Consider the following 13,801-nt stretch of genomic DNA (forward strand, 5'->3'; position numbering starts at 1 on the left):
TCAAGCTCTCATGTGCACCGTCTTGAATCAACCCCGCGCCATAGCCTTGTCGAAGCCACACAAGCACTCGGGCCCTGTGCCACGTGTTTCCACGCCCCAGAAGTCGGTCACCACCAGCATCACGCTCATATGTCGCTGTCGCTGATCCCACCATCGTCTTCTGTTCCAACCGACTCACGTCGATCCGTCAGACTATCCAGTCCGACCCAGCCGAAATTATCCGACTGCAGCCATGCTCCATTCCGTGTCCTGTCAGTCCGCACAACTCCGTGCACTACTTGACGCCCTGTATTTGCATGATCCTGCACGACACACTCGAGGCTCGTCCTAGCCTTATGTGTCAGGCCTGGTTGTACGCACACGAAGCCCTCAGCAAACTTGACCCAAAGAAACAAAACATCCGTGCAGAAAACTTGACCACACAATTTTTTTTTCTTGTCTTTTCATGCTTAGCTTCTCCATGTACCTGACATTTTTTCCTTTAACAAATCTCACGCCATGAAGCTTCCCAGATCAGCTCGTCCTCGCCATATACCATCGGCCTCCCGTACGGTCCACACCGTGGCTGCTCCTGCAACTAGCCACAAAACACTGCGCGCTAACACCTGGCCTCGGGCCTGACTGCCCCAGCTGGGCCTTAGAGCCTGCCACGCACGTTCCTGGTCTCGAAACCACAACCAACACGCTCGTCAGTCGCCGCACGTGCTATCTGCTAGGGCTGCCGCTCTTGCTTCCGCCTGCCGCAAGTCGCCAAGCGACTCGGTCTCGCCGATAGATGCTGAACCAAATACGAACATGACTCAACAACAAATGAGGCGACCCATTTCTTCCATGGTAGTTCGTTTGGATTGACGCGGACAAAAAAGCCGGCCCAACGCGCCGACCCAAACGGACACGCGTCCGCTTTCGTCCGCCTGCCGACCCACTCCCGATCCATTTTTAAAACTGATTTGCGTCGGCGCGGACACAAGACGAACGCGCGCGTTCGCCCTCTTTCCTCACCGGGCCCGTTGGTCGGTGCCACATTAGATTCACACACTCGCCCGCCTGCTACGTCGTCGATGCCGCTGGCCATTTTTTCAGATTAAAATGGATACATAAATAGTTCTAGTATACACAGATAAAAAAAAGACCACTGCTCGTCGCTTTCTGATTCCGACTCGGTAATGTCCTCCTCCGACGTTTGAAGGTAGGCGTCAGCAAGCTGCTCGTCTTCAAAGTCCCAACCTGATGTTTCTTGTAGCTTCAATTTCAATTGAGGTGCCTGCTTCCGCGAACGCGTGTCCTCCCGATAGGCGGCTCACTCCCTCCTCATCGCGTCCCTCTCCGATCTCAATTGCTTATAGAACTGGCGCTCGTCGACGGTGTCCTGCGGGTAGCCTCCTGGCCACAGCACCAAGGCTTCCACGTCCTTCTCTGCGATGGCGAGGCGACGCTGCCGCCTCCGATGGACACGACGATCCTCGTCGATGAAAAGCCGCAGGAGAGGCGCCAGATCCTGCGCCCACTGGCTCGACACGTTGGGAAAATTCATATCCCGACGAGGCCTCAAGAGGCGCCACGCCGCCGCGTCGTGCGCGCGGGCCGCCTCCTTTGCGGTGTCGAAGGTGCCGAGGACAAGACGTTTCTCGCGAAACCAGATCTCGGCGGAGAAGGCGCCGGAGCGGCGCTCGCGGACTCCGCGAAAATCCGAAGCGCGTAGGTAGCAGATCGACATGGTGGCGTAGAGGCGGCGAGAATGGGCGGCCGATAGAGTGTGGAGGGAGCGCCTTCTTTTATAGCGAGCGCCGGCCGCGGCGCGCGCGCGAACCTTTCCCGCGCGCTGGAGCGCCAAAACCAGCGCGCGCGAACCTTTCCCGCGTGCTGGAGCGTCAAAATTAGGGCGACGGCATGATGTTAAACACGCGCGGTCATGAAAATGGATCGGCCCGTTGGGTGCACTGCCGACCCAAAACTAAAAGAGGGCGGACGGCGGGCGGGCGGCCGACCCAAACGGACAAAAAGCGAACAAAAACGCCGTCCGTTTGGGTCGGCCCGTTGGAGTTGCTCTTACCGCTTCCGATTGCTTTTCCCGATCTCGGCGAGAATCACACCGTAGTCACGCCTGCATCTCAAAACTCAGTACTTCCTCTGGATCAACAACCAACAACCTCCGGACAACCTAGCTCATGATACCATTTATTAGAATGAATTCGAGGCATACCGTTGATCATCCAAGACCAAGCAATCACACGAGCATGACACCAAGATTTGTTAATGAGGTTCACCGATATGGCTACATTCCCGGGGCTTGACTATGGGCGCTCCTTCCCATGACATCGCTACATACCGCACCCGGTCGCCCTGGACACCGGCACATGCCGCCGGCTTCCCCTGCGTTCCGGTGCTATTATGTTGGCATAGGTTACATCATGTGTCTAGTTCCGTTATATATGAGAGGCATATGATACAAGTGTTCTACTAGGACACGACTCCATGTCCTATTTAAACACAATACAACTACAAGTCTAATTATAACCTATCTTGTACACTATATTCGATACAATTGTAATAGATACAAACCTGAGAGAAATTGGTTGGTGGAAGGGAATGCACCTCGAAGTTTGAAGCAATGGCGCAGCAAGATTATCGAATCCGACCACCACCTAATGACAGCGAGCGATTTGTCGAAGAACAAGAATGACACAGTGCGGGCGGCAAGGAAGCGGACAAAGAGGAAGATGCGGAGCCGAAATGAGAGACATGGCCAACAAGACTGGCACACATTTCCAGCTCCTTCGGGCTATATAGTCACCCCGCCACCCCCATGTCAGTCCCGCGATTGACAGAGAAAGATTGAATGGTTGCTTTGACGACGTGGCAAACGATACAATATCAAGATTCATACGGGTGGATCCGACGTTATACCTTGCGTCGCATAACAAACATTCTCACGAGCGTGAGCTTTATATCTGGACAATTAGAATTTTTACAAAAATGTTGTTACTCTCGCAAGCATACGACTCATCACAAAATAAAGAAATAGGAACATCGTGTATTCGATCTTTCCAAACAATAGGAAGAGTAAGGATTTCATGTTTAATATATAAATAAAACATAGAGGATATTCATATACTAAAACATAAAGAAATAGGAACATCATGTATTCAATCTTTCCAAACAATAGAAAGAGTAAGAATTTCATGTTTAATATATAAATAAAACATAGAGGGTATTCATATACTAAACATAAAGAAAGAGGAACATCGTGTATACGATCTTTCCAAACAATAGAAAGAGTAAGAATTTCATGTTTAATATATAAATCAACTCATTTGATTTCTGTAAATATTATTTCATGTGTGTATAGAGGGTATTCATATACTAAAACATGAATCAAATAAGATATGGATTAAAGAAAGATTACTTCTTCTGGATCCTAGATTAATCAAATAAAGAAGTGAATTTTCAAATTTCTAAATATTCAATAAGGAATAAATATAATAAATGTGTGTGGAATTAGTTTTTTTAGTGGAAATTGGGGTAGATATAGAATAAGAGCTTATGGGATTTTGGAGGTTAAGGGGGAGTTTCTAAGTCAAACGTCCATTCTTCTTTACAAATTTATCTACTTCCTCTGTTCCTAAATATAAGTCTTTGTAAAGGTTCCACTATGAACAATATACATATGTATATAGATGTATTTTAAAGTATAGATTCACTCATTTTACTCTGTATGTGGTCCATAATGAAATCTCTCCAAAGACTTATGTTTAAAAACGGAGGGAGTAGTTTGTGGCTCGCCAAAGTTCTTATCACGACTAATCTCAGCAAGAAAGACCATTCAACGTCATGAGAGAAAAAAGAGTTATTTATTGGCAACGAAACAGACACAATGTTACAACTGACCAAAGCCTAAGTTAAGAGTATCTACAACTGGACGCCTCAACCCTACCTCATACGTTTGGGCGAGCCACTCGGTCATTGCTCGGTCGTGAAATTTTGACCTAGACGGGCGGTTCAAACAGGCCTCAAACGCCCGTGCTGACCGGTACCCCTCATATCCATCCCAAATATGAGACGGATATGGGACGCCCGGGCACGCTCGTCACGTCGAACCCGACAGTCCACCCTTTCACAAATTACACCAAATTCACCCCAAGACCTGCTGGATCCATTTGCTATCTCCTCTCTTCTTCCTCCTCTGAGTCGTCCGTCTTGCAGCTCCGCCACCGCGCGCGCTCCGCGGCCATTCCTAGCCTCTGCGCCACCAGCTTCGGCAGAGTAGTCCTCTCTCCCGTCCTCGCCGCGGGGGACATCGTCGCCAGCCCAGACGCTACCCTGCACGTTCGACAACTCTATGGTCCCGCCTTGCGCTTGATGTGTTTGACACATTGTCTGACCGCATTTTTTGTGATTTTATTAGGGAAACCGATGAATTCTGATGATTCGTCGGACGAGGGGTATGGACTGATGGAGATTGATCAAATGATTCAAGATGAGTTCTTTGATTCCTTGAATTCGGACGAACAAGTGGACATGATCATGCTCATGAGCATGCAAGAGGAAATGGACCGGCAAGCGGTACATATTCTCAACTTCAAGAGCTCAATCAAAGGGAGAAGAGTGGTCAATCGGGATAGGGTGTCCGGAGCAAAGCTACTACACAGGGACTACTTTACTCCTAATCCTACTTTCCCAGATGATCCATGGTTTCTTCACGGTTCTCGCATGCGGAAACCATTGTTTTTGCGCAATGTGGAGGGAGTGGAGTCACAGAACGACTACTTCAAGCTCACAAGGGATTGTTGTGGACAACTCTCTTTCTCTGCCAAGCAGAAGTGCACGGCTGCTCTGAGGATGCTTGCACTTGGTACTGCTGCAGATGTCATTAGTGAGATGGGCAGGGTGTGGGAGAGCGCGTTCTTGAAGACTACTGTCAAGTTTGCCTGAGCCATGGTGGAGGTGTTTGGACCTAAGTATCTCACAGAACCAAATGCGTAGGACACGAAAAAATTGTTGGCTATTGGAGAGGCAAGGGGGTTTCCAGGAATGCTCGAATTAATTGATTGCGTGCATTGTCAGTGGAAGAACTGCCCCCAAGGTTTGCGGGGAATGTATCAAGGTCACACCTGATAGGCCACCATCATACTAGAAGCGATGGCATCACATGACTTTATGAATTTGACATGATTTTTTGGAATGTCGGGTTCTCACAACGAAATCAACGTACTTCAACAATCTTCGGTGTTTAAGAGGCTTTGCAATGGAGAATCACCGCCGTGCAACTGCACCGTCAACGGCTGAGAGTACAACATGCGATACTATCTTGCCGATGGTATCTATCCTCAGTGACCGGCGTTTGTGAAGACCGTATCCAAACCGCATAGCAATAAACACAACCACTTTACAACAATGCAGGAAGCGACTAGGAAGGATGTGGAGAGGGCATTTGGTGTGCTTCAAACTCGTTGGGGAAATTGTGTAGCGCTGCAATGATGTGGGAATCAGAAACTTTGTGGTAGCTGATGACATGGTGTGTTATTCTACACAATATGATTGTCGAGGATGAGGATGATGGTGTAGCCCAAACCAAAGATTTTGAAGCACCTGGAGAACAAATTGAAATCCCGAAAGTCATGATGCAGCTCAGCTTATAAACTTTCTGTAGATGCATCGAAATTTTTGAGATCATCAGGTGCATACGCAGCTACTCAATGATCTTGTGGAGCACATGTTGACTACAATGAAAACCAAGGAACTAAAGCTTCAGTTATGCAGTTAAAATAAAATTTGTGTAAAGACTATCTATACTTGGTACCAACATTTATTATTTACATGAGACATTGCTTTTTATAATCAATGTGCATGAATTTAAGAGACCGAATTTAATATATGTGGATGTCAGGAGCGAAATATGAGAGCCTATTTGAATGCGCTCGTGCACATGCTCAGACGCGTCCGCGGACCCTATCGAATTTGTTTTTTTTTAATGTTGGCAGTAGATCTACCAAATTCATTGATCAGGAGAAAAAGAGTTGGTTCAGTTTATAAAAGAAACCGGACCCAAAAACCATACAAACAAGGCCTTTCGGCAAACAACACACATCCACAAGAGTCACGGGTCCCTCTGACTGGATCCACCTCCAGAACGATGTCCCCAAGAGAGAACGCGACGCCGAATAGCGCCGCCATCGTTCTATCTAAACTAGATCAAGGGTTTCTCCCGGAGCACGTCAGGAAAGGAAAGATGAGAGCAGTTACATCGATGCCTCCAACGAGGGAGCGACGCGTGAAAGCGCCGCCATCGACGACTCCGGCCGTAACCGGAGTACGACTTTCGCCGGCAGTCTCACCTGCCTAGCCCGAACCTAGGATCCGATCAGCCTACACACCGAACCACTACACCTGCCTCCACGGCCAACCGCACCTCCCCGGTAAGCTCGACGTGCTTCCAACCTTGCATCCACGGCCCCCACTGGACGAAGGATGCAACCCCCAGCAGCGCCATTCGTCTCCCATCAGAAGGATGCAACCAAACACGATGCCATTCGTCTCCTCGAGGATGCAACGCCTGCCGGCCATTCCTCTCCCGACGAAGGATGCAACAACCGCAGCAAGGCCATTCCTCTCCCTCCAGCCACCACCATCTCGTCCTCTCATCCAAAGCAGCGTCGAGCTTACCGAACCACCATCAAGAGAATGCAACACCGAGCAAGGATGCCATTCATCTCCCACAACTTCCCCTGCGCAGAGAACAACAAGCGCACTCGCCGCCCCGGAACAAACTGCGGCCACCCAACCACACCGCCAAACGCCGCCGAGTGCGAACCGCAACCGCATCATGGCGCGAAACGCAGCCAGCAGTTGCGGACGACCAGCGAACTGATGAGCACCTAGGCCTTCCCCACACGCCCTCAGCACGGCCGCGCCGAATTTGCGCCATCTTGCTGCACACCCCCCTCCACCTCGCGCTCCGGAGGCCTCGCCAGATCCGTGTCGCGCTGCTGCACTCCCCCCTCCACCTCGCGCGCCGGCGGCCGCGCCGATCGCACGCCACCCACGCCGCCATAGGGCAACCGCGGCAGCCTCGCAGCGAACCGGATCGGGCCCGACCCCTGCCCATGGAGCGCGCCGCCACTTCGATCCTCGCAGACGCGTGCGCCAACCCGCCCACTGCGACTGCGGCTCTCCAGATCCGCACGCGCCGCCCAATCTCCAGCGCGCTAACGCTGCGCCGCCCTCCAGCGCGCAACCCACGCGCCAGCCAGCGGCGCGCGCCGCAGCTCGCGCCGACAGCGCCTTCCTCAGCCCAGGGGAGCAGCCCCGCGCAGCTCTGTAGAGCGAGAGGAAGAGAAGGCCCGCCGCCGCCGACTCGCGCGGACTTTGCCCGGCGGCGCTCGCCGCGCGGCGGAGGAGGGGTGGTGGGTGCGACCTCCGGCGGCTAGGGTTTCGCGCCCGGGCCGCCCCGCGGGGGAGCGACACAGGGCCGGGTCTAGCAGCTGTCCACCTATCGAATTTGTTAAGTCCGGCTATGGATGCTCTAAACCATGGTCCCAGCCGGGTAACACAAAGTCTTGCTTCAGTCTGTGCCTAGTCCTAGGTGGTAAGAATTTCGCCAGTTCTATTGTTGTTCTCTAATTATCTTCGGGCAGGTAAGATGTCGTCGTTGAGGAAGGAAGCCTGCAAGTTCCATATCGTCACTGATGATTATTGCTCTGCCAACTCCCATCCATCAGCAGCTGATTTGACTAGCACCAGTACTTGCTGTCCTATAAAAACCTGCTCCTCCTCCGGTGCACGTCCGTACCGACAGATCACTAGCAGGCACACACACACACGGATTTGGAGCAGCTCAGATCTTTAGCGGCCATGGTCAAGAAAGGAATCCAGTATGTCGTGGTCAGTGCTCTCTTCTCTTCTCCTCCATTTTCTTTCTCTTGTTGGCTCGATTGAGAACCGATGTCCACGCCGCAGGTGGATGCCTTCACGGCCCAGCCGTTCAAGGGCAACCCGGCCGCGGTGTGCTTCCTGGAGGACGACGCGGCCGCTCCCGCGGGGGACGGGCGGTGGATGCAGTCCGTCGCCGTGGAGTTCAACCTCTCCCAAACGGCCTTCTTCTCCCGTGATTCGTCCTGCGCGGCCGACGCCGCCACGCCGCGGTTCCACCTCCGCTGGTTCACCCCCGTCACCGAGGTCGCCGCCTAGCCCCCACCTGACAGGCACCCGCTGAATCAGCGTCGTTGCTCGCAGCTGATCCGTATACGCCGTCGTTTCCAGGTCGCGCTCTGCGGCCACGCGACGCTGGCCACCGCCCACTTCCTCTTCACGTCTGTCCTCGCGGAGCGCCATGGCGTGGTTGAGTTCGCGACCAAGTCCGGGGTCCTGACCGCCAAGAAGGTTCCTGCACCGGAGGCGGAGGAGCAGGGGAAGCTGTTCATTGAGCTGGACTTCCCCATGAGTGATTATGTGGGTTGCGAGCCCGCCGACGAGCTGCCGTCCATCCCGGAGACGCTCAACGGCGCGCCCGTCGTCAGTGTTCACAAATCAGTGACCACCAACGACCTCATTGTACTGTCTCTTATCTCACTCGCTCTCTCTCTTCTTCTTTTTTTTGCGTGCATAACCATGATTTTAAAAATTATTTCCTAGTACTAACTTAGAAACATAATTGAAGTAAAGAATTGTGTTTTTTAGATTCACCAAAAGAATCTGGCATGGCTTTCAGGTTGAACTTTCATCAGGAAAAGAGGTCGCCGATGTCCTTCCTAACATCGAAGAAATTAGAAAGTGTGCCGGCAGAGGTGTGATTGTTACAGCACCGGCGCCTGCTGGATCGGGTTATGACTTCTTCACACGCTTCTTCTGCCCAAAATTTGGGATTGATGAGGTACTAATACATAGTGATAGTGAAGCTGCTTTAACCATTTCACCCTAGTTCATAGTGCAAATCCATAACCTGTTCCCAAAATTTCTGTAGGATCCTGTATGTGGCAGTGCACACTGTGTTTTGGCACCCTACTGGGGTGGAAAGCTGGGGAAGCAAAAACTGATAGCGTTTCAGGTAATATAATGTTGCTTAATATGTTTTCGACAAGTGAACTACTATCATTTACTACAGTGATTCCTTTTTTGTGTGTGTGTGTGTGTGGGGGGGGGGGGGGGGGGGGAGGAAATGCTACAGTTAGCGCTCAATCAACCAAACTATCATGTCAATTTCCATTTTTCTGTTCATTTCATCATCAGGTATCTCCAAGGAGCGGGACACTATACCTGGAGCTGGATGTTGCGAATCGGCGAGTGCGGATTCAGGGAGAAGCCGTCACTGTCATGGCTGGGACACTCTTCGCCTAGCTAGCATATTGACAGTTCATGGACTTGCACTATGAACTTGGGAGAAATAAATATATTTGCTGCTATGTACTGGTCTAACAATCGATGGACCAGTTTATGGGAATAAACATGGATTATCTGAACAATATTAGGCAAAACAAGCTGCAGCCGCATTGTAGCACGTGCGAATCAATCTGCTACTCCTCAACCTTAGTTCAAAACACTTATCTCTACTCTCTATCTCTATGTAATATTAAAGGGAAGATTATTTCTCCACTAATTTTTGTCATCTGGTCAGAATAAGCCCACAAGCACTAACCAGCTCATCTAACCAAGCTAATGAATTCTTTAGATGTCTCCCAGTGTTAATGTATTTTACAACTCGATGCTTAGTCCTAAACAAACACAACATGTATCATGTTGAGTTGTAATTTGTGTTGCATGTATTACGTGTTGTGACCCATTTCCTAGTTGTGTATAGTTGAGGTTGAGGTCTACCCTACACTTATATATACGTGTACCAGCACCTCATCAATACAACAATTATTGTATTGGCAAAACATCTCTCTACATGGTATCTATCGCAAGTCGATCCTAACCCTAGTCTAGCCGCCGCCGCGCCTCTCATCGCGCCACCGCCGCCGCTCCCTCCACCCGCCGCCGCCGCCGGTTCTCTCCGACCGCCGCCGCCGTCGGTCTGCCGCCGCTTTCTGCGTCACCTCTATGCGCCGCCGCCGCCGAGGTCCTTCGCTCGCCGCCGCCACCGCAGCGTGCCGCCTCTAGCCGCGCGGCCGCACCAGCCACCGCGCCACCTCTAGCTCCACCGTAGTCCGTCCGTCGCCGCGCTCATCCCCACGCGCGCCGCCGCCGCTCCTCCCTGGCCGCCGTCGTGACTCCCTCCCCAGAGGCGCCGCCGCCTGCGATGTCTTCTGCCGTTCGTCTCTCTTCGGCTACATGTACGCAGACGCACCGGCTCCCTTCACACATGCAGCCGGCCCCGCCAATGGCCGGCGGCCATGCTCCGCCCACCCCGTTCGATGGATCTCCAGGTTACTCACCACTGCGGTGGTCCCCGCTCCACCAGCCACGCCGACCGAGCCGCATCGTTCACCGCACCCGCCGGTGTTACCCGTGCCGTCACCGCCCTCCCCAGCAGTTGCTGCAAGGAGAGGGGGCCGACGCAACTAGGCGTGGCGGCCGCCGTCGCCGCCTGCAGCGGCGGCCACCCGGGGCGGGGGGGGGGGACTATCAGCAGGCTCTCCCTGGGCCACCAGGCGTTCATCGGCGCGCCTGCGTCGACCGGCGCCGGCTACAGCGCCCTCCTTGCGCCGCTGCCTCGGTGGTTATGGCCCGCCCGTCCCGGCGCCGCCCTACGGGGGCCTTCCGCCGCCGGTACCTGTGTCATGGGACCCCACCCTCCTCGCCGCCCAGCACTCCGTGTCGTCGCCGAGTAGCTCTGTCGGTGGAGGCGACTGGTACATGGTCTCAGGTGCTACTGCGCACATGACAGCTCATCCCGGTAACCTAACCTCCTCCATTCCACACCCACTCGTATCACCGTCGGCAACGGCTCCTCCTTACCTATTACTCATCGGTAGCACTAGTTTTCCCTCCACTTCCACACCCATCACTATGTCTAATGTTCTTGTTTCACCTGAATTAGTCACGAACCTAGTTTCCCGTTCGTCGTCTTACTCGTGAGAACCACTTACTGTCGAATTTGAAGGTGTTGGCTTTTCTGTGAAAGATGCCCGTAACCGGATGGTCCTTCATCGATGTGACAGTCCCGATGAGCTTTACCCCGTGCACGCCGGCGCCTCCACCTCCACACCCGTCGCCCTTGCCGCCGACGTTGACCTTTGACACGCTCGCTTGGGTCACCCCAACCACACCGTTTTATGTCAGATTCTTAGGCAAGTACGTTCGTCTCCCTTTAGTGCGTCTTCTTCAGTTTCCACTTTTCCGTTTCAATTACTTCATAGTGATGTCTGGACATCTCCCGTTGCGAGTAACACGGGCTATCTATACTACTTGGTGATTTTAGATGATTATTCTCATTATGTGTGGAATTTTCCCCTTCGTCGTAAATCCGATGCTTTAGCCACACTCACCGCCTTTTATTCCTATGTCACCACCCAGTTCGGTCGCCCCATACTCGCACTCCAGACAGATAATGGAAAAGAGTTTGACAACGTCGCTCTCCGCACGCTTCTCGCCTTTCACGGCACCATCTTTCGTCTGACTTGTCCATACACTTCACAGCAGAACGGCCGTGCCGAGCGCATTCTCCGCACTCTTAATGACCGCCTTCGCATGTTACTCTTTCACTCTAACGTGCCCGCTCGGTTTTGGCTCGATGCTCTCGCCACCGCCACTCTCTTAGTTAACATTCATCCGTGTCTCCCTTGGGGGAACTACGCCCCTCACCACCTTCTCTTCGGCACACCACTGTCCTATGATGGTCTCCGCATCTTCGGGTGTCTTTGTTATCCTAGCACCGCGTCCACCACGCCTCACAAGCTCGCACCACGATCCGTCCCATGCGTCTTCCTTGGCTACCCTCCTAACACCAAAGGTTACCGGTGCTATGATCCTGTCACTTATCGTGTGTACACCTCGAGGCACATGTACTTTGTCGAGACGGTGTTCCCTTTTGTCGGTGTCAAAATCAGCGGATCTCGGGTAGGGGGTCCCGAACTGTGCCGTCTAAGGCGGATGGTAACAGGAGGCAAGGGGACACGATGTTTTACCAAGTTCGGGTCCTCTTTATGGTGGTAATACCCTACATCCTGCTTGATTGATCTTGATGATATGAGTATTACAAGAGTTGATCTACCACGAGATCGTAGAGGCTAAACCCTAAAAGCTAGCCTATGGTATGATTGTTGTTGTCCTATGGACTAAACCTCCGGTTTATATAGACACCAGAGGGGGCTAGGTTACACAAAGTTGGTTACAAGGGAGGAGATCTACATATCTGTATTGCCAAGCTTGCCTTCCATGCCAAGGGAAGTCCCATCCGCACACGGGACGAAGTCTTCAATCTTGTATCTTCATAGTCCAACAGTCCGACCAAAGGATATAGTCCGGCTGTCTGGAGACCCCCTAATCCAGGACTCCCTCAGTAGCCCCCGAACCAAGCTTCAATGATGATGAGTCCGGCGCGCAGATTGTCTTCGACATTGCAAGGCGGGTTCTTCTCCAAATTCTGAATATCTGCTGAGTAGTGTCCGGCTCCCCATAAATGTTGCACTTCTTGGCTTCTGCGCCCAATAAGGGCTATCTTCCACGTGTCGAGCGAATGCGACGAGCCAGGGCATTTTTACATTCGCCACCCTAGCCATGTAAGTAAACTGTCTATTAAAGGGACGGGGATTCTTAGATCCAAACCACACCATCCTCCCATGGCAAGTATCCATCGGATCGCGCTCGGAAAAATCCATTCCAACATGGCCGGCCATCGCAGCTCCTCCTCCCGCCCCCGTAGCCCTAAAACCGGTGATTGGGGGAAGTGTTCCGTCCCGCACAGCCAATTAGCAGAGTTACAGATCCAGGGATTTCTCCCTCCAGCATATATGGTCCCCGTTCGAGCCGGGCTCGCCACCTATAATGGCGGGGAGCAAGCGAAAAGCTTCCCCAATCCCTCCAAGGGGGAGCGGGTGTGCCTTGTCCCTTATTTACCAAGGGGACTTGGATTTCCAATCCATCCGTTCCTCCGCGGGCTCCTGGAGTTTTACGGCCTCTAGTTGCATAACTTCACCCCCGCTTCCATATTACACATCGCTGGTTATGTCGCCCTTGTGAGCTGTTTCTGGGCTGCGAAGCTCATTTCGAGCTGTGGAAGAAGCTATTCTGCCTTGTGCCCCATACACAGGAGGGGCAATATATCAAGTGGGCGGAGCCGAAATATGGTGCATCGCCGGGACAGGATACTTGTCCGGTACCCCGAAGAAGACGTCCGAAGACTAGCCTTCGGAGTGGTTTTACATGGAGGACGTCCCCCTTCCAGATCCTATTCGGAGGGGTCTTCCCGAGTTCGACAATGCCCCTTTGAAGAAATGCCGAAGCTGGCACCCACGAAGCCCTCAGGAGGAAGATAACAGATAAGTCCTTTACCTGATGGGCCGGATAAAAGTGCTGGCTCAATCAGGATTGACAATAATCGAGGTTATGTCAATATGTATAATGCGGGGGGTGCAACCACTTCAATATCGAGGGAACCCCATGTGGTGCTTTAACGGGGAAGATGATGCCACCCGCTGCGGGCGTAAGGGACCGGACTTCACTGCTGCCCTAGCAAAAAATTCTGTCCGAGTTGTTCAAGGGAGAGGAAGAGGAGTTCATCCGTATTAAGCCACGGGATGGATTCTCCATGTACAACCCTCCAAGCTGGGTGAGCTGTCACTTTTTACTCCCAACCTTCCTGCATTCTTCTTCATAAATACTCACCTTGCCGTTTCATGGCAGGAACTGCGAAAAGCTGTAAGGG

The 13,801-nt window shown here is 52.4% G+C and overlaps 1 protein-coding gene across 1 annotated transcript; it reads left to right on the forward strand.

Annotated features, from left to right (window-relative positions):
- The first annotated feature begins 7,677 nt into the window (after positions 1 to 7,677).
- Positions 7,678 to 9,592, forward strand: LOC125553895 (uncharacterized isomerase BH0283-like). Its single transcript, XM_048717546.1, has 6 exons — positions 7,678 to 7,881; positions 7,957 to 8,175; positions 8,260 to 8,550; positions 8,708 to 8,869; positions 8,960 to 9,043; positions 9,226 to 9,592. Exons 1-6 carry the CDS (start codon positions 7,852 to 7,854, stop codon positions 9,331 to 9,333), a joined length of 894 nt encoding a protein of 297 aa, XP_048573503.1. The 5' UTR covers positions 7,678 to 7,851; the 3' UTR covers positions 9,334 to 9,592.
- Positions 9,593 to 13,801: the final 4,209 nt, after the last annotated feature.

The sequence above is a fragment of the Triticum urartu genome, chromosome 4 (assembly GCF_003073215.2).
Source record: "Triticum urartu cultivar G1812 chromosome 4, Tu2.1, whole genome shotgun sequence".
In the NCBI taxonomy this organism is placed as follows: domain Eukaryota; kingdom Viridiplantae; phylum Streptophyta; class Magnoliopsida; order Poales; family Poaceae; genus Triticum; species Triticum urartu.

Excerpts from the sequence above, each read along its gene's own strand:
- LOC125553895 (XM_048717546.1), top strand. The coding sequence starts at position 7,852 with ATGGTCAAGAAAGGAATCCAGTATGTCGTG. Across the intron at positions 7,882-7,956 it reads AAGGAATCCAGTATGTCGTG|GTGGATGCCTTCACGGCCCA; the intron begins GTCAGTGCTCTC and ends TCCACGCCGCAG. Across the intron at positions 8,176-8,259 it reads GGTTCACCCCCGTCACCGAG|GTCGCGCTCTGCGGCCACGC; the intron begins GTCGCCGCCTAG and ends CGTCGTTTCCAG.